At 39.2% G+C, this 22,019-nt stretch overlaps 1 protein-coding gene across 2 annotated transcripts in view; it reads left to right on the top strand.

Moving 5' to 3' along the window:
• The window catches only part of LOC126365941 (cytoplasmic aconitate hydratase-like), a 357,848-nt gene that overhangs the window by 162,676 nt on the left and 173,153 nt on the right, over positions 1-22,019 (top strand). For both annotated transcript variants that reach the window (XM_050008715.1, XM_050008716.1), the window contains exons 5-6: positions 4,196-4,265; positions 10,772-10,964. In XM_050008715.1, the coding sequence (XP_049864672.1) occupies positions 4,196-4,265; positions 10,772-10,964 (263 nt within the window). The remainder of the gene's footprint in view (positions 1-4,195; positions 4,266-10,771; positions 10,965-22,019) is intronic.

The following is a 22,019-nucleotide window of genomic DNA, read 5'->3' as shown; positions in this document are numbered from 1 at the left end:
GGTAACCATCCTTACTGTTTATAATGTGTATTTAACTAATCTAGATCATTATAGTGTTTCTTCCCCTTCAAAAAATTTACTTTCTGTGCTTAGGACAAAAAAAATCTCCAAATCAAATCTTTTAAGTTGTTGTTGCTAGTAGCATGTCACTAGTGTAAAAAATGAAAACTGGAGAACCAACACAGATCTTTGGGTGGCCCATTTTGTATGTATTTTTTTTCCTACTGTGATTCTGAATAATTGACTTTAATTATTTTTTAGGCATAGCCCCCCCCCCCCCCCCCTCCCGGTCCCCATAGTTCAGTGAGCTTATCACAGCATATGGTTCATTTCAGCTTAAATAGTAGTGTGCTATGCAACGTCATACACTGCATTTAAGTCAACGAAAGGGACAAAAGCTTTCTGGCCTCTATGGAAGTCAATGTCACTAAATGAAGTTACAGCTAATACTTGCTCACAACCATTGTGGTTTGATCTGAATCCAGCATGATATGACAATACAATAGTCAATAAATGTATATGTTGTTGAAAATTAACAATTATAATAGATTATAGTATACTGGGTCAAGAAAAATGCTATTCTTGGAGGTTGGTATGTGATCTGCCATCCAGACTCAAGACAAAAGTTAATATAACAAAATCAAATTAGGTGGATTTTGAAAACGCGTGTACAAAAATGAGGAGCTGGCAATACTGTCAAATCCTGCAGCACTTCGGAATGTACAGAGGAACATGTCTCACTCCACACAACTATACGAGCACCACACCTCGCTGAGTAGACTGCTGGGATATCAAACCCACATCCACCATGGAGCTATGGTTCAACTCCTCGCAAGGTTCCTTTTTTATTTTTTATACATACGTTGCCTAGTTCTCATCATTGTAAGGACATAATTTTTTCACATGACAATAATAGCCTACCACATGATAGAGGGATCTATTAAACTGCACATAAGTGTCTATTAACCATGCAATACACAATTGTAACTGGTCCAGTCAAGTTCATGTAGGGCAGATTCCCCATGGAGTTCACAAACAATGAATATGTCAACATGCATTTGGTGCTGGGTGCATCTGATAAAATGCTGGGTGCATCTGATACTCTGCTGCTGCTCATGCATATGCTGCACAATACCCTCAAAGGAACCATGCCCATAAGAATGTTTTTTTATTGCCTGGAGCAATGTCTTGGGGGCTGTTGATCTTCATCCATAAGTAATAGAGGTCGTCCAAGGACTGGACATACTCAACAACAGAGGACACTATTCTTGAAACTGTTCACCAATCACCTATGTGAAGCACTTATGATAATACAAGACAGTTCCAATTATCTCAAAGAAGTGTTGCACAACGAACTACTGCCATATCATTGTGTTAACATCAGTGGTCAGAGGACCTCATTTGATCAGTTCAGGTTTGAGAATGGCTTTTGTACCAAGTGGAAGATAAGGGGCATTTTATAAGTAACATGAAATGGGCTCAAGATTTTAGGTTCGCTTGTGAAGGGATTTTCAACCTCCATAACAGCCATTATTTGTCGGACAGAATGCATATCACCCGTAAACATGGCTTCCAGACACTCTTTAGCATAAACTTGTGTGCTGGAATTGTGGGAGGAGTACTTTTGGGCCCTTACCAATCGCTGGACAAATTTAATATGCCCATATATCATACGTTTCTTACCAATACTTTGCCTGACACATTAAAAAAACATTCCAGTTGCTGTCCAGTGTCAGCTATAGTTTCAGCATGACGGTGCACTGCCACACTAAGGAAGGAATGTGCATAACTATTTAAGTGAAGTGTTTCCAGGGAAGTGGATTGGTCGTGGGGGTCTAGTGCTCAGGCCTACATGTTCCACGGACCTCAATCCACTAGATTTTTATTTGTGGAGACAGTTAATGGAACAAGATTATAGTATTCCACCCGTGGATGTACATGACCTAATAGCTTGTGTGCATTCAACTTTGGCAATGGTGGATGCTGGTGTGTTGCATAGGGTCCAGCAAAGTATGATCCAGCTAGTGGCGAAGTGTTTGCAAATGTGAAGTTGTTGCCTTGAACATCTTCTTTGCATGTACCGGCTCCGTGAAGGTAAGCCTGGATGTTAAAAATACAGAATGGAATTATTGTGCATAGTGTAAAGTGCAATATAGTGCAGCTTACCTACTGTGGCTCTTTTTTTCTTTTCTTTTTTTCCACCCTCATGGGATCCATTATTATTTTGTGTTGGATTCATTTGTGTCAAGGATGAAAAAGTAGTCGTTTACGTCCACGAATAGTTCATGTTATGTGTTAATGTTTAAATAATGGGAACATTAACAGAAAAAAATACACAGATACTGCACTGTGGGAGGTGCAAATTGTATATGATTTGAAGCTTTAACTGAATAATATATTTAAAAAAGTTTGACATAAATGTGACTCGAATATTGGGGAGTCTGCATATTTGTCCCACACGGCATTACCTTTTCTCGCTGACCTAATGAGACAGCTCTGACATAGGGCTCAAATTTCTATCAAACCTATTTGCGGAACTAGGTTTTGCTAGGAAGCCTTTTGTCTTAAATTGCTATCAGGAATTGCATGCCCACATCCTGTATACTGAGCAATGCAGTGGGACACTAACTTGCGGAATTACCTGGTTTTAGAATTGCTAATGTTTGATCTCGCTTTAAATTGAATAGAATTATGTGAGCTATTTTTTATCTCGCAGGACCAGATTTTTAACAAATTGGGGATAAATTCCATCGTTTCCTTCAGCCTTAGCAATTTTTTTTTACTTTGTGAATCTCATCGTCATTAAAGGGATGTTAGGCCTGGTCACCAAAAATGACAAATGGTTCAGGTTCCGTGTTAAACTGTAGGAACTCTTTGCCCAGTTGGTAACTCGGGTAGGTTAGGGACACGCAAGTTGCCAAAGTGGCATTCAATTGAAAGGCATGCACCACGTTAGTGGGCACACAGAATTATTACTATTAAAGGAATGGCTTAGATTTTTGTTTTCATTTAGTCCTTTTGTCAGTATCTTCCTGTTCTCAATGATATTTCAAAAATGTTGAGTGATTCAGACTTTTCAGCCTGATTGCCAGAGAGAGAGAGAGACTATTGCTTGACTTAGTATTAACTTTGTCCCCATCTCCGTAAAGAGACAAATGATGTGATGGAACACAAGCAATTTAGTTCACTTGGAAATAAATTTATTGCATACTGACATCAGCACTTGTAATATTGGATTCATTAAGTCATTACCTTTCTATTCTGCTTACAGTTTTTATTTTTTTGTTTTTTTCTACATAATGGGATCCGGGGTTTCGATTCCTGGCCGGATTGGAGATTTTCTTTGCCTGGGGACCAGGTGTTTGTGTTCTCGTCATCATTTCGTCATCATTCATGAAAGTGGTGGGATTGGACTGTGTAAAGATTGGGAATTTGTATGGGTGCTGATAACCACACCTGTTACAGTTCAGTGCACCACCTTCTTGTTTTCATAGTTTATCTGTATTTAGTTTTTGATGGGTTATCCACTGGACCATTTTACCAGTGAATGTAAGGAGTGCTAACACTGAAAGTCAGTGGATTGTTTTGTTAAGCTCTGCTGTAAAACAGCATGATTTAGGTTTTTTTATTTCCTTAGAATTTTAAGGCAAATGCAGGGATATTTAATTACCTCATCAATGGAATGTTAAACCCCAGTCCTCCTCTTCCTAGATCTGGGTTTTAAATTACACCCTGTCCTCCTTAATAGCTGAATGGTCATTGTAACAGAATGTGATGCAAAGGGGTCCAGGTTCATCTCCTAGCTGGGTTAGAGATTTTCTCCACTCACGGACAGGGTGTAACGTTGTCTTCATCATCGTCATGTCAGCCCCATCAACACCCAAGTCTCTGAAGTGGTGTCCACTTGAAAGACTTGCACCAGGTGACATGTCTACCCAGCGGGAGGCCCTAGCCACACATTTCAATTCATTTTTACACACCCTACTCCTTTGTTCATTTCCCCCAAGGGAGAAACCCTTTAGTGCCAGAAGCAAAGAATATTCTTTTATTTGTTAATTGTAGTCCTGGGCGTACAGGAATAGTCCCTAAGCTCAGTGTCATTTCTGTTTGATGTGGCACCACAAGACTGTTATTTAAGAAGAAGAAGAAGAAGAATGGAAAGTTCCACATTTGTTATTGGTTTATTATTTTCTAGGGATGATGCCCTTCAGAAGAACCAAGAGATGGAATTTGAACGAAATAAAGAGAGATTTTTGTTTCTTAAGGTATGTATGAGCACTTGAAAACTGTGTTTCTAACAAATCTTCCTTTATTTTCATGTTTTATTCATTATTAACTTATTTACATGCTTTGTTATTTGTTAAACTGGCTTAATCATGTTGTTATATTAGAGTTTGTAATAGTTAGTTACACTGTTTCCTGCTATTATCAGAGTATCATGATATCTTTTTTAGTGTCAGAGCCAGTTAAAATAATTTATTGTTACTTATCCAGTGACATTTTGGATAATGATATTTCATTTCTTTGCTGCACTTTTGGAGTCATTACTTTCTTTAGGAGCTCCCTTGTGTTCTTGATGTTGGATTATGAGTACAAAGTAAAGCGACAGCAGTAACACACTGAATCCACATTCAGCTTTCTGGTTCCAAAATTTGGGTTTTCTTTGTGTCTCTAAACTGCTTAAAGCAAATGCCAGAAAAGGGCACAGCCAGTTCCCTTCTTCATCCTTCCCCAACCCAAGCTTGTGCGCTGTCATTAGTGACCTCATTGTTGATGGGACATTGTTTTCCTTTCTTTGTGAATAGTTTATTCTTGTGAGAAATTGTTATGCAGTATAGAGCAGTCTGTAGAAGATAACTTCTTGGAGAGGTTTGTGGAATACAGAACTATTATTTATGCAGTATGTTGTTTCATTGATACAGCTGACCCATTTCATTACCTCATTTACCTGAAAGCTTGAAATTCGTGCCTCTCTATTTTACCTTCAAGTTGTTTGCTAGAATATGAAATGTATACAAATAAGGTTACAAAAGCATTGTTTCTACAGAGGAATGCCTCTGCACACAGCAAATAGCTTTCCACACCTCCGTGTTCTGTCAAGTCTTGTAATGGTGCATTTTACATCTCAGTTTCCTGCTCCTGATACTGCACCACCACCACCACCACCACCACCACCACCACTACTACTTTTTATCAGGTAACTGGCTGCTGAGAATAAAACTTTTAGTGGCCTGATCTATAAACAGCTCATATGTTAGGAAAGTAAACAGAGTCATAACATAAAGTGCCAGCCACACTTAGACCAGAATTGAAACGTACAGGACCAAGCAGGAGGGCACAAAGGGTTACATAAAGGGTTACATTAGACAGTACATTGCTTCTTAACCATCCTGTGCAGGAGTTTTGTCATTGTTCTGGTAGATGTCACTTCCCTCATCACAAGTGCTGCTCACTGATACTTTTCAGTTTTCAGACAGACAGTTTAATTGTTCTTTCTAGCCAACATGTGGTACTTGAACCACACACTCAAGGCCATAACCATTACAGCCCAACTGCCTACCTTAGTAATGATCTGTAGCTTATACCTCCTTGAGGCAGAGGTGGAAGAACTGTTTCATGAATAACTGCTCCTCATTATGTTGCTGGGTGATTTCATCATCCAGGGTCAAAACCAATTGCAAAATGGTTTATAAAAGATATCTGTATGGTGCAAAAATTGGCAATCAATACTAAATAATGAAAAATGTGAAGTCGGCCACATGAGTGCTAAAAGGAATCCATTAAATGTCAGTTATGTGATAAATCAATAAAGTCTAGAGGCTGTACATTCAGCTAAATACTAGAATTAAAAGTACAAACAACTTAGGTTCGAAGGAACGCTTGGAAAAAGTTGTGCGGAAGAAGAGCCAAAGGCTGCATTTTATTAGCTTCTGCTTCAGATGCAGAAGATCTACTAAAGAGGGCCTGCACTATGTTTGCCCATCCTCTTTTGGAGTATTGCTTACCAGATAGGATTAATGAGGGCGGAGAGTGTCACTGACATGATATAGGATTTAAAGCAGACATTATTAAAATAAAGTTGTTTTTCACTGCGGCAGAACCTTCTCACAAAATTTTGATCACCAACTTTCTCCTACAAGTGTGAAAACATTTGTTTGATGCCAACTTACATAGGGAGAAATGATCATTATAATAAAATAATGGTCAGAGCTCACACAGAACGATGTAGGTGTTTGTTTTTTCTGTCGTGTTAGATAATAGAGAATCATTGTGAAGGTGGTTTGATGAACCCTCCGCCCAGGCACTTTAGCATGGTTTGCAGTGTGTCTATGTAGATGTAGATGAATCACCTGGAGGCAGTGAGAATGCAGGTAGTAGCTCTTAGATAGCTGAGCAGCTCCTCATGGGTTTTTACTGTTGTAGGATGAAAGCAGCAACTCCACAGCCTTTTAGCACCATGTATGGCATCTTTTCTGCAATGAACTTAACATTACACAGTCCTTATCTTGCATGCATGACACAATGCCATCTCCAGTAAGATTCTGATCATCTACATGGGTGGTCCCTAAGTAAAGCCATTTGAGAAGCATACTGCTCTGAAGCATATGTCACAGTATCTCAAGGGAAGGACATTGCTGAGATAGTGCAAGAAACATCAATTGTAGTTACTGTAACAGGCTGCTTCAGGGGTCTATTTTGAGAGGTGGAGGATCATTATTTGGTCTACCAGAATAGCATAGCCACTCTATCATCTAGATGCTGCAAGTTTATTCAGCAAGTGGTGAGGGTTTGCCACAGCAAGATAAGTGGGTTTCGGTAGTGGAATTCTGATGGGGGCCACTGCCTTCATCACAAATGCTGTTTGCTCTTAAGTTTACGCACTGACTGTATAATCATCCACTTAGCCAGCAGCTGTGGACTCGCCATTGTATCGTACATTTGAGATTATGACTACATAGCAGCTTCCTGACCAAATACACAGGTCTGCTGAACTCTGTTGCTGAACTTTTTGCCATTGGATGGACCGTTGAGTCCATTTATATGTTTTGCTACCTGGCAACAGAAGGCTATCATGGTATCTTGTCACATGCTGATGTAACACCAGAAGTAGTGGGGTATGTTATCAGCCAAGATCCTGCAGTGGCAGTATGCGGATCACCATGCCTCGAGATTCGTCAGCAAGACTGTGCTCTGCTTGCACTGTGGATTTACTCGTGCAATGCATAACAATAGTACACTACTCTTCCAGATACCATTGCCTTAAAAAAAGCTATCAGAAACAGGTGAAGAGAATCACTATGACAAAGGTGACAGCCTTGTGCTAATTATATGAAATTAAATTAATGGCTATGAGAAGTAGCACAGAATTTAATAAAACAACGAAAGTAGACTTGGTGTGAACAATACGAGGTCTGCTCAAAAAATGCCGTAACATTCATAACTTTGTGCCAATGGTGTGTTAAAGTGAAATGTGGTTTGCATCCCTGCATATGCCTGTGTGTAATGTGTACCTGCTAGGTCTCATTGTTATATTTCTGTTAGTTATTGTTCAATGCTATATTGAGTAGAACATTGTGTTGCATGGTATGCAAACTTGGAGATGGCAGAGCTAGAGGAGCAATGCGTCAATGTGAAATTTTGCATGGAGCTTAAGAAAACCATTACAGACACACACTAAATGATGCAGGAACCTACTGTGTTGAGTGCTACAGCTATACTTGGTGCTAAGAATGGTTCACACGGTTTAAAAATTGCCATCAGAAGTTAAAGATGACTTTTGTTCAGGAAGCCCTTTGACATCTACCAACAACGCTCATGTCAGAATCGTCAATGAAATTATCTGTGCCAGATGAAGACTGACTGACTGGAAGATTGCAGAAGATCTAATGTTTCAGTTGGATCGTGTTATGAAATCCTGACACAGCATATTGGAATGCATTGTGTTGGCACCAAGTTCGTCCCATGGCTCATGAGTCAAGCCCAGATAGATCTTTGACTTGCAATCTGTGAAAAGCTTTTGGATCATGCAAATGAGAATGAGATGTTCCTTAAGAGAATCATAACTGGTGACGAGAAGTGGGCCTATGAGTATGATGTTGAGACCGAGTTTGTCTTCACAACGGTTCAGAAAAGGTTCTCAGGTTCTCATAGACAAAAAACTGCTCATCAAATCAAGTCCAATGTCAAAGCAGTGCGAATACTTTTCCTTGACTTTGAAGGATTAGTTCTTCATGAATTCATTCCACATGGACAAACTGTTAATCAGTGGTACTATTGGGATGTGTTGTGCTGCTTGTCAGAAGGAAACAGCCAAAAATGTGGTGAGCCAATTCTCAGCTCTTGCATCACGATAACGCCCCCCCCCCCCCTCCCCCGTTCATTCCTGTTGGTGCGTGACTATTGCACAAAAAATGATATTGCTGTACTGCCTCATCCTCTGCACTCTCCAGACCTGTCCCCTGTGGACTTTTTTATTTCCAAAGATTAAAACCCCAATTTTCCAACGAAGATTTGCAGTGATAGATGAAATAAAAAAGAGAATTTGCGGGCGGCATTTTGCGCACTCACGCAAGATGTGTACTGAGACTGCACCTGGATGTGGAAATGGCATTGGGAGCTGTATATAAATTGTGGAGAACAGTATTTTGAAGGAGACGATGGACAATAAGTAAAAGGTAAGCAGACGAAGATTTTGCGGAGGAAGTTCTGGAATTGTTTGAACAGGCCACATAAATTGCTTCAGTAGGTGCACATATAACAGACGTCCATGTGTAGACAAAATTAAAATGCATTAATGTTCATTCTTCCAGGCCAAATGCCTGAAATTTTAGAACAAAGAGAACTTCATATCAGTTCTTTTGATGTAGCTGAATTATTGTTGGCATACTGTGTCCTCCAATTTTCACCTAGATTGTACTCAGGATTGAATATTAAAGGAATCTAGTACTTGATCTTGAACACCTAACAGATAGACCTATATTACCCCTTTATACAGACAGAGAATTCAACAGTGGCCGTACATAATGCAAATATACCTCCCCAGCCCAGATAACATACTCAACGAAATGTTCACAACCTTAACAACTATAGCAAACAAAGTATTGTGTGTTTAACAAAATTTGGTGAGAGGGTGTTTTGTCCCTTAAAAGATAAAAAGTATCATTGTACCAATATTGAAACCTGGTGAAATACCCCACATTGTAGACAGCTACAGACAGGTTAGTTTAGTGGTGAATGTATGCAAACACTTTAGAACAAATGTTCAGACTTTGCTGATGTCTGGAAGCAAGAAATTTGCTTTCATAATTTCGATATGGATTTCTAAGATCTAGATTTACACACCGTTCATGACTGGAATGCCACCAGGGAGGCCTCCAATCTAGTTCATGCAGGTGCCAGTCTTCCTTGACTCACAAAGGCATACAATACAACATGGTGACACCATATCTTACCTATGTTACACTGGTGATGCTAACTACCAACTTTTATTAAAATTCTTACTCCGCTGGTATTTCTGAGTGAATTGAAATGGCTTTTAGTAATAAACATGTACAAGAAAACAGGATCCTTCAGTCTTGAGTGCTACCTTCATTGCAGTTACTATAAAAACAAGTGCCGCTTTTTCGATATGAAATGTATCATCAGCCTTGTGTGTCGGCAATTACTGTGTTTACTATAGTCCTGTGTCACTATACTCAGCAGAACATTTTCAACTGGTCATTCAAAAGACATGGTTATGAACACATCATCATGTCTTTTTATTTTGCCTATAGAATCGTGTATTAGGTGCTTCAGCACAATTTGTTCCCATCACTCACACGCTGAAATAAATCTAGAGGCTGGAGTGATAGACAAATATCATTTTCTAGGACTGACTTTGACTGCAAACTGACAAGATTACAGCCCAGAAAGCAGTTAAAGACAACCAGTAACCAGAAATTAAACTACCTTTTTCTTTCTGGGGAACACTTCTTGGGAAGCAAATAGAAATATTAACCCAATTAGACCATAAGTATCACTTATGGATCAGCAGCATCTTCTATGTAGGCCTAAAATAACCCTGTGCACCACAAAGGAGTCTGCCTTGTGACTGTAGCTTTCTTAATAAGCCCTGTCGATAGACTCCTAGTGGAAGCAGGTATTTCAATGCCAATAACTCTTAATTAAGTGTTTTATGATTTACTGTAGACCAAAACATTCCTGTGATGCAACATTTATCCAGAGATAAATCCAGGAAGTAACCCCTAGTCATTGATTTATTGCAAAGGTAGCTTATAGAAACACCATCATAACCCACAGAACTACTACTTTTTAGTGACCTGATGAATTTTGCAATCTCTTTAGGACTTGTATTTTTTAAACTAGTGTCTGCTGGTGGTGCATGCAGTGTGTGCAGAGGTGAACCTAATCCATCTGCATTTGATTGTTTATTACTGAGTACTAGTATTTCACACACGCTGGAAAACAGTTCTGTTGTATCAGTTGCATGTTCTGTATAAGGACCAAAATGAGGATGTTGAAGATAAAATTCATATAGAAGTAGGCAGGCAGCAATTTGCTTCCACACACCGGATGCAAACAAGATGGGAATTAGTGGTCAGTAGCGGTGCAACATTGTATGTTGGCTAGAGTAAATATATTTCCATATCCCATAGCATCACTATGATTGTTATACCTACTACTTAAGTGTTTTATTTTTAACTGTTTCACATTACGTGTAAAGAGTGCTTTGAGTGGAAATATAACTTATTTTACATAATGTTCCTTTCAGTGGGGAGCAAAGGCATTTCGTAACATGTTAATAGTGCCTCCGGGTTCAGGAATAGTGCATCAAGTGAATCTGGAATATTTGGCAAGAGTTGTGTTCAGTGACTCTGAAGTACTATACCCTGACTCAGTTGTAGGCACTGATTCTCATACTACAATGATAAATGGAATGGGTGTTGTTGGATGGGGTGTTGGAGGTAAGAATTATGCCTGACATTAAATTTGTATCACCTGTAAATATCTTTTTACTTAAGTTATTTCATTTTTCTTACATTGCTGTTCTGTAATTGTTAAGCCAGCAAGGAGGTAAGATTCACTGATTTGCCTAGTTCTCTATTTATGTAATAAATGTATGGGTTCAATGAAACTGACTCAATGAACATTCATTTGTCACATTACTTACAGTTACTGGACTAGCTGGTGTTTGTGGAGGGGCTTAAATGCATTCCAAATTTAACACTGGTGAAAACAGAGTACTCAGTTTATGAATAATGTGGATCATGTGATCTTACCAGCATTGTAAATTACACTAGGTTACAAAATATATCAATTAACTTTCAGAACTTCCTGAAAGAAAAAAAAAAGCTAGGAAACATTGAACTAAGAACTTTCAGAATGGAAAATAATACTGAAAACAAATTTATAATGTCATAATTTCAAACAATGGAAAATCCATGATGGAACGACAATATTATGAGGAGGATAGTTGCTACTCACCACATATGGAGAGGTTTAGTTGCAGATAGGCACAACAAAAAGACATTGTCAAACAAAATTTTTGGCCAAACCGGCCATCATCAGAATTGGACAACATACACTTATGCAAACACAACTCGTGCACACATGACCACAGTCTCTGGCTGCCAAGCCCAGATTACAAGCCGCAATGCATGATGGGAGGAGCAAACTGTATGGTGGAGGTAAGGCAGCAGCTGGGGTAGGGAAGAGGAGGGATAGCAGGGGACAGTAAAGTGCTGCTTGTGGGAGCATACAGGGACTAGGTTGGGAGAGGGTAAGGCAGCTAGGTGCAGTTGGGAGGCTAGACAGAGGGCAGGGCGAGGGGGAGGGTGTGGCAGGAAGAAAGTAGAGAAGTAAAAAGACTATGCGTGTGTTGGTGGAATAGAGGGCTGTGTAGTACTGAAATGGGAACAGGGAAGGTGGATAGGTGGGTAAAGGGCAATGAGTAAAGAAGGTTGAGGTCACGTGGTTTATGGGAATGTAGGATATGTTGTAGGGAGAGTTCCCACCTGCGCAATTCAGAAAAATTGGTGTTGACTAGAGGGATCCAGATGGTAGGCTGTTGAAGCAGCCATTGAAATAAAGAATGTGTTGGACAGCTTGCTCAGCAACTGGGTGGCCCACTGTTTCTTGGCCACAGTTCATTGTTGGTCATTCATGTAGAGAGATAGTTGGTTCTCATGCCCACACAGAACTCAGCAGAGTGGTTGCAGCTTAGCTTGTAGATCACATGTCTGGTTTCACAGGTAGCCCTGCCTTTGATGGGATAGGTGATGACAGTGACTGAACTGGAGTTGGTGGTGGTGGTGGTGGGATGTATAGGACAGGGCTTGCATCTAGGTCTGTTACAGGAATATTAGCCATGAGGCAATGGGATGGGAGCAGGGTTTGTGTAGGGATGGACAAGAATATTGTGTAGGTTCAGTCGGTGGTGGAATACCACTGGGAAGGATAGTGGTTGGACACTCATTTCAGGGCACGATGAGAGATAGTCGAAACCCTGGTGGAGTATGTGATTCAGTTCCACCTGTCCTGATTGGTGCTGAATAGCGAGGTGAATGCTTCTCTGTGGCCAGACATTGGTTGAGCACTTAAAAAAGTAGTTGAAGCAACTTAACTGGTTTGCATTGGGATGACAGTGATATGGCATTGCCATGTTTCTGTATGGTATTGCCTGGTGCAGCAGGGAGCACTGGTTGCTTCATCCAGTAGTGTCTTAAGATATAAGTTTAGTTTCATTAGATGTGCATAAAAAATTGTTTCATGTAAATGAAGCAAAGCTACATTCATCTCTCTACTTAGTTTCTCTGTAAAGTTTTTACTTCATGTGTAAATAATTAAAAACCATGGTTTCTAGATATGCGTACGTTCCCCGCAATGCAGTCATTCTCATTGGATTCTAAGGCAACTACACGGTTAAAAAACTTTTTTTTCCATGTCCTATAGTTACACGTTATTGGTTGGTAATGAAATGCTTTTCTTTTCACTGCTGCCACATTTATTGTGTTATTTCAAAAATAAATAAACCGCTGGGCATATTTTGAAAAGTTTCCAATGAAGAATTTAGTTGCTGGACAGTTAACATTTGGTCATACATTGCTGCATACAAAATATAGCTAACATTTCAATTTGTGTGTGTGTGTGTGTGTGTGTGTGTGTGTGTGTGTGTGTGTGGAAGGAGAGTGATATGTCTTTCCATGATTGATAAAATGTTTGAGGTACATTCGAGGCTTCGAACAACAGGGTTGGCAGCTAAGTGCCACACTTGAGGCTAATGCCGCCTGGTATGGCCTGCTACACGAAGTGCATATCTGTCGCACATTTCTCTTCCTTATATGCTGCTGCTACAAGCCAAAACTAGAAATAAAGAAGTTTTTGAAATGGAAAGAAAGGAAAGTCATCAGCTGATAGTGGTGATGAGATGTTTTTTCAATCTGTGCTCTCCCATTTCAGGAAAATTCCACATGCGTAAAAGAGACATGAAAACTAAATTCTTGTTACTTTTGAATAAGCAGCTGGACAGAACTGAAAAAGGCAAGTTGATATTTTCCTTGTCGTGGAATTCTTTCATTTCTTCAAAAAACATTGTTTACCTGTATACAGAGTTCAAACAATGGAAACTCCCAAGTTGAAAAATCAACAATATTGGGAAAAAGGATAGATTGCCACTCTGCATAAAGGTGACCCTGTTGAATTTCGGACAGCCACAACGAAAAGATTGTTACACATTATAGATTTTGGCCAGGCTGTGTTCAGCAAGGAAAACACAAGCAAACACATGTTGTGCACATATGATCACTAACGTCAGCAATATTGACCAGAATGTGCACACGGTTGTTGCTTCCTGTATGTAGCACACCTGTAAAATATGAGATGGTTTTGCATTTAACGTAGTTAAGCAGATAAAGAAAACTGCATGTAAAATAATCACAGAATACTGAAAACTCATTGATACCATATTGGATAACCATTTAATTTAAAAATGTCTATAGGAAAATTACAATGAAATTGATCCAGCTTCTTTTACTCTTAACAGCCAACATCTTGGTTTCATTGGGTAAGGGATATACAGAAAGGATGAAGAGTTAATGTACACAAATATGAGATAGAGATATATATATATATATATATATATATATATATATATATATATATATATATATATATATATATACAGAAGGAGTGACAGAAAATGGTTCGAGAGAGAGATACGGAAGGAGTGACAGAAAATGGTTCATGCAATTACATTTAACACAAAAAATGTAAGGTATAAAATGAATTCTCTCTCTCTGTTGTTTGTGTTGGTATCTCTGAACGCCTGTAAAATGTTTCATGTTCAGATAATGCAAGTTGTGTGAAAGGTGGAGATAAAATAGCAATACATTGTTGACACTCGGAAGAAGCAAAGGAAACTAGAGGAGGATATTTTGAAAATATCGATTAATCCCATTCGTTAATACTGTTTTCAAATATTGGAATGACTGAAGTAACTCAGAATGCAAAAACCAGTGGGTGGGTCTGTATATTTTTTTTAATTTTTTAATGGAAATATCATATCACAGTGCCACACTTCAAAGGCCATTCTCTACATATGTGTGTACAAGCTGTACTGGCACAATAATTCTTGAAAATTTCATTGGGTTTTTGTCAATAGACTTACACCCATCAAAATTCTGTTGATGGAATTTTAAGTGCCAAGCTCTCTGTGACAGGAATCTTCCCATAAGGTGCATTTAAGTAAACCATATTTTCCACTAATATTGATGTGTACTGCAGGTATTTGTCGATATATTGTGGAGAGGTTGCTGGTGTTGCCTACCAAAGGTAGAGATAATTTCATATTGCAGGGCAATATTTAATCTCCTACCTTCTATGTAAATGCTTCCTTGTTGCTGTCATCTTTGTTTCCTACTTTTCTCACCCACAATGCTGCAGTCAAGCATGTAAGTGGAAAAAAATTGACTTTTGTTCTAATTTTAAAAATTTGTGCATCTAGCCACCTGTTTTGTCTAGTGTGTGTGTGTGTGTGTGTGTGTGTGTGAGTGAGTGTTTTTTTTTTTTTTTTTTTTTTTTTGAGAAGTGGACTAACAAGAAAATTATAAATTTCATAAATTCAATTAATCTTTGATCAGAGTTTTGGGATACAATCAATGTATACAAAAGGTCAGTTGTCAAGCTGTTGCTGATAAGGTCAGAAACACAGTCTCGTGAGCTGCTTTACGAGGACGGTTTGAAAAGTTCTCGTAATCACCATGAGAGGTCAGTGCTAGCGCAACAAGTTGTTCATGTGATAGTCATTGGACTGTTGCCTTTAAACATGTGCCACGTCAGTGCTCTTGGAAGAGAGCTGCAGCGGTGACGTGGCTCTGTTGTTGTTTCTGCGTAGTGATTTCCGAAGATGGGGGGGGAATAAAGGTTTGACTAGTGATTAAGTACTTCATAAAGACAGGTATGAAAGCAAAGGACATTCATGCAGATTTCGAGAATACACTGGGGAATCTGCTTCTTCATATTCAACTGATGCAACGCAGAAAAATGAATTTAAATTTGGTCGGGAGAGCTTAGATGGTGATGCGCACAGTGGTCGGCCAAGAAATCATTGCAAAAGTGCACCAAATAATCGTGGAGGATCACAGATTGAAAGTGTGTGAAACTGCTCATGCTTGGCAGATATCATTTGAAAGGGCATATCATGTTAAAACTGAAGAATTAGATATGAAAAAATTATCTGCGGGATGGATGCTGTGGCTCTTGGCACTGGATCAAAAATACATGAGAATGGACATGACAAAATTACATGAACTAAGTTATGAATTGTTGCCACACCCACCTTCTTCACCTGGTATGGCTCCATCAGATTTCCATCTCTTCCCAAAACTGAAAATTTTTCTTGTTGGACGAAGATTTACTTCAAACAAAGAACTGATTGCTGGAGTTGACAGCTATTTTACAGGCCTGGAGGAAACTCATTTTATAGATGGGATCAAGGCACTGGAACATTGTTGGACCAAGTGCGTTAATGTAAAGGAGAATACATTGAAAAATTTTAAAAAAATTCAGTGATGTAAGTACTTTTTTTTGTATTCCGTTCTTGCTTATTGAAAACCTGTGCCATTTCATCAGGATAGTGGTAAAACAAAGTGTGTGGTGTCATTGCAATAAAACAAGATTAAATATTACTTCCTATATTTCTCAGAGTGAAATATGTTGCATCTAGAGGCAGAATTAGGGCTGCCAAGCATCACTGCATCAGTTCCAAGCACAAGCTGGTGACTGAGTTGAGGCATGTTGCCCACCAATTGGCACTTCCCATCAGTTGGTCTGCTACAAGAGACACCATACATTGTACTGTATGTGTTTGGCCCACACACTGCCCTGAGAGTCCTCGGTTCCTCTCAGGTCTGCCTGTGTTGTCCCATCAGATGGAGAGCGATGTCAAGTGTCATGATGCCATTGTGCCATGAACTGGAACTGTGATGGTAGACTTGTGGACTATGAGCAGTGGTGGCTTGAGTACTGGATGCTAGTTTGTAGTTATCCTTGTTTTCATATTTGTGGTCATCACATAGGGGAGCGAGAGTATGAACAGTATTGGAACAATCTCACACAGGATGTTAGAAGATGACAATCAGATAATGGAATGCGAAGACATAAATGCCATCAATCCTACTGATCAACTGCATCTAGGCTTGTGGGGTGGAGCATTTATAGCACTTTACTGTATGATGTCATTTATAGTGACAGAATTGCTCATTACGAGTCGTTGTCAGTCTTCAGTTTTGCTGTATTGGCTTAATGAATTTGTTTCACTATCACAACAGATACAGATACAGATATAGATAGCTGTACCGTAGGCACAACCACAACGGAGGGGTATCTGTTGAGAGGCCAGACAAACACGTGGTTCCTGAAGAGGGGCAGCAGCCTTTTCAGTAGTTGCAGGGGCAACAGTCTGGATCATTGACTGATCTGGCCTAGTAACAATAACCAAAACAACTTTGCTGTGCTGGTACTGCGAACGGCTGAAAGCAAGGAGAAACTACAGCCGTAATTTTTCCCGAGGGCATGCAGCTTTACTGTATGATTAAATGATGATGGCATCCTCTTGGGTAAAATATTCCGGAGGTAAAATAGTCCCCCATTCAGATCTCCGGGCGGGGACTACTCAAGAGGATGCTGTTATCAGAAGAAAGAAAACTGGCGTTCTATGGATTGGAACGTGGAATGCCCGATCCCTTAATCGGACAGGTAGGTTAGAAAATTTAAAAAGGGAAATGGATAGGTTAAAGTTACATATAGTGGGAATTAGTGAAGTTCGGTGGCAGGAGGAATAAGCCTTCTGGTCAGGTGACTACAGGGTTATAAAAACAAAATCAAATAGGGGTAATGCAGGAGTAGCTTTAGTAATGAATAGGAAAATAGGAATGCGGGTAAGCTACTACAAACAGCATAGTGAACGCATTATTGTGGCCGAGATAGATACAAAGCCCACACCTACTACAGTAGTACAAGTTTATATGCCAACTAGATCTGCAGATGACGAAGAAATTGAAGAAATGTATGATGAAATAAAAGAAATTATTCAGATAGTGAAGGGAGACGAAAATTTAATAGTCATGGGTGACTGGAATTTGACAGTAGGAAAAGGAAGAGAAGGAAACGTAGTAGGTGAATATGGATTGGGGCTAAGAAATGAAAGAGGAAGTCCCCTGGTAGAATTTTGCACAGACCACAATTTAATCATAGCTAACACTTGGTTTAAGAATCATGAAAGAAGGTTGTATACATGGAAGAACCCTGGAGATACTAAAAGGTATCAGATAGATAGTATAATGGTAAGACAGAGATTTAGGAACCAGGTTTTAAATTGTAAGACATTTACAGGGACAGATGTGGACTCTGACCACAATCTATTGGTTATGACCTGTAGATTAAAACTGAAGAAACTGCAAATTTAAGGAGATGGGATCTGGATAAACTGAAAGAACCAGAGGTTGTACAGAGTTTCAGGGAGAGCATAAGGGAACAATTGAAAGAAATGGGGGAAAGAAATACAGTAGAAGAAGAATGGGTAACTTTGAGGGATGAAGTAGTGAAGGCAGCAGAGGATAAAGTAGGTAAAAAGACGAGGGCTGCTAGGAATCCTTGGGTAACAGAAGAAATATTGAATTTAATTGATGAAAGGAGAAAATATAAAAATGCAGTAAAAGAAGCAGGCAAAAAGAAATACAAACGTCTCAAAAATGAGATCGGCAGGAAGTGCAAAATGGCTAAGCAGGGATGGCTAGAGGACAAATGTAAGGATGTAGAGGCTTATCTCACTAGGGGTAAGATAGATACTGCCTACAGGAAAATTAGAGACCTTTGGAGATAAGAGAACCACTTGCATGAACATAAAGAGCTCGGATGGAAACCCAGTTCTAAGCAAAGAAGGGAAAGCAGAAAGGTGGAAGGAGTATATAGAGGGTCTATAGAAGGGCGATGTACTTGAGGACAATATTATGGAAACGGAAAAGGATGTGGATGAAGATGAAATGGAAGATACGATACTGCTTGAAGAGTTTGACAGAGCACTGAAAGACCTGAGTCGAAACAAGGCCCCCGGAGTAGACAACATTCCATTGGTACTACTGTCGGCTTTGGGAGAGCCAGTCCTGACAAAACTCTACCATCTGGTGAGCAAGATGTATGAAACAGGCGAAATACCCTCAGACTTCAAGAAGAATATAATAATTCCAATCCCAAAGAAAGCAGGTGTTGACAGATGTGAAAATTACCGAACAATCAGTTTGATAAGTCACAGTTGCAAAATACTAACATGAATTCTTTACAGATGAAGGGAAAAACTAGTAGAAGCCGACATTGGGGAAGATCAGTTTGGATTCCGTAGAAATACTGGAACGCGTGAGGCAATACTGACCTTACGACTTATCTTAGAAGAAAGATTAAGGAAAGGCAAACCTACATTTCTAGCATTTGTAGACTTAGAGAAAGCTTTTGATAATGTTGACTGGAATACCCTCTTACAAAATCTGAAGGTGGCAGGGTTAAAATACAGGGAGCGAAAGGCTATTTATAATTTGTACAGAAACCAGATGGCAGTAATAAGAGTCGAGGGACATGAAAGGGAAGCAGTGGTTGGGAAGGGAGTAAGACAGGGTTGTAGCCTCTCCCCGATGTTATTCAATTTGTATATTGAGCAAGCAGTAAAGGAAACAAAAGAACAATTCGAAGTAGGTATTAAAATCCACGGAGAAGAAATAAAAACTTTGAGGTTTTCCGATGACATTGTAATTCTGTCAGAGATAGCAAAGGACTTGGAAGAGCAGTTGAATGGAATGGACAGTGTCTTGGAAGGAGGATATAAGATGAACATCAACAAAAGCAAAACGAGGATAATGGAATGTAGTCGAGTTAACTCGGGTGATGCTGAGGAAATTAGATTAGGAAATGAGACACTTCAAGTAGTAAAGGAGTTTTGCTATTTGTGGAGCAAAATAACTGATGATGGTCGATGTAGAGAGGATATAAAATGTAGACTGGCAATGGCAAGGAAAGTGTTTCTGTAGAAGAGAAATTTGTGAACATTGAGTATTGATTTAAGTGTCAGGAAGTCATTTCTGAAAGTATTTGTATGGAGTGTAGCCTTGTATGGAAGTGAATCATGGACAATAAATAGTTTAGACAAGAAGAGAATAGAAGCTTTCGAAATGTGGTGCTACAGAAGAATGCTGAAGATTAGATGGGTAGATCATGTAACTAATGAGGAGGTGTTGAATAGGATTGGGGAGAAGGGGAGTTTGTGGTACAACTTGACAAGAAGAAGGGACCAGTTGGTAGGACATGTTCTGAGGCATCAAAGGATCATAAATTTAGCATTGGAGGGCAACGTGGAGGGTAAAAATCGTAGAGGGAGACCAAGAGATGAATACACTAAGCAGATTCAGAAGGATGTAGATTGCAGTAGGTATTGGGAGATGAAGAAGCTTGGACAGGATAGAGTTGCATGGAGATATGCATCAAACCAGTCTCAGGACTGAAGACCACAACAACAACAACACCACAACAGCTTTTTCAGACATGTGATAGGTGTTGTAGCAGCCTACTTATTACCTGCTACATAATGTTATGAGAAAAACAGAGGCAGGTGTTGATATCATAGTTTTTGTAACTGACTGATCGTTTCGAGATGTTTATGTCTAGTGACTAGCTCGTGGTGATAGTTCCGTGCACTTGAGTAATGCCAGGCTGTAGGCCTCTAGAAGAATCTTCTCTCTTCCATTCCCTTGTTATCTTGGCTTCACAAGAATGTTCTCTCTCTCATTCCCTTGCTATTTTGGTGTCCAACAATATAAATAAAATGTACTCTTATTTCAGACTTACCATAGTGAAATCCTTAAGTGTTATCATAGCACTTCATACTTAGTGTACCAAGAGGCTTATGTGTAGTGGACTCTGGTGGTACATTAAACTTCTGTATGAATCAAGAGCTGCTAAAAACTGAAGAGTGATTGCCAGTCAGGTTACAACTGGTTTACAGTTTCTTTTATTCTATTGGTTTCAGCCATCTTGGATCAATTGCTTGTACAATATACTCAAAATTGTTTCTACATTCCATAAAAGATATGTATCAAGTACCAGTTCAGGAGTTACATCTTTTTAAGCATTCCACTTACTTAAAACAGAGCATATATCCAAAAGTCTCTCTTTATTTCTCGTTTTATTCCTGGTATGATTTAAAAGCAGCAGACCTCCAGTCACTTCCATTAGCTCCTATCCATGCATTTAGTGGCAGTACTGTGGCCCCTTCAACACTTCTAGTCCAAAAAGGTATTACCCTAGACATTACTGGGCAATAGTGGCTGGTAAGGTTGTAGTATATTGGCTGCAATTTGTATTGCTGCTATGTTGTCATATAAAAATGTTGGGATATATTCTCAGCAATATGCAGTTTTTATGACCCACGTATGTGTACATTAAAAGACTCAGAAATCTCTTGGTAACATAAAGTTCAGTGACAGGTTTACACAAATTGCCTAAACTGCTTGGAAATCAGTCTCATTTCTCGTGAGATTTTATAGTGTATCTCTGAAGACTAAAATTAATCATCAATTTGAATTTAGACCTTGACTGCTGTTAGAATTTCGTAGTTTAGGACACTTAAAAAGTCAGGTCATTAGTGCCGTTGCACAGAAGAAATAGGTGAAAAATCTAATTAAAAAAGTTAAAACAAACAGTACAAACATACATGATTTTAAAACACGACACTGACATCAAGAGATTCTTGGAAGATCTTTCATAAAATTCAGATAAAACACCTGAAGTAATTGTATAAAATAGCAGCACAGATACTTTCAAAAAAGGGCCAGATTACTTAGAAATGATTGGGTGATCAAAGAACTTCTGCAATACACTAAAGTCTCAAACCAAATGTTTCGGGAAGAAGCCCTGATCATACACACAACCTTAAAACACAAACCTCTCATTTTTGTCATCTAAAATAGAGGGCAGGTTCTGTGAGATATGTAGGTCTGCTCTCAGGTCATACAAAAAACACACAGTTAAAAATCCAGTATTGAAAGCTGTGTTGCACATCTTTGACACACTCCTACCATAAGATGAAGCCACGTGATAAGGGGGAACAACTTACTTATGGCATTGGAAGAGCCATTTCCTCAGCGCATCATTTTTGAAAGTAGGTAAGCCACAGTCACACGAAAGGTTTCATTGACAGCATCATACTAACACATCATTTCTGGGTCACATTGGTGATTGCCTGTCCACATGGGAATGGAACAGCTGCGGTAAACTCGTCCTTGTCCTCTTCGAACCATACACATACACTGTGAGCTGTGGGGCACATTGCATTGTCCTGCTGGCAAAGGCCATTGTGCCTAAGAAAACCAAATTCCATTTAGGGATGGATATGGTCACCAATCATAAATGCATAATTGTATTGATCCTATGTCCCTTCCAGAATGATTAAAATGTTCTCAAAACCATAATGCTTGATC

Source organism: Schistocerca gregaria, chromosome 4, assembly GCF_023897955.1.
Source record: "Schistocerca gregaria isolate iqSchGreg1 chromosome 4, iqSchGreg1.2, whole genome shotgun sequence".
In the NCBI taxonomy this organism is placed as follows: Eukaryota; Metazoa; Arthropoda; class Insecta; order Orthoptera; family Acrididae; genus Schistocerca; species Schistocerca gregaria.
The sequence above is the reverse complement of the archived record's forward strand: the minus strand, read 5'-3'. Positions and strand labels throughout refer to the sequence as shown.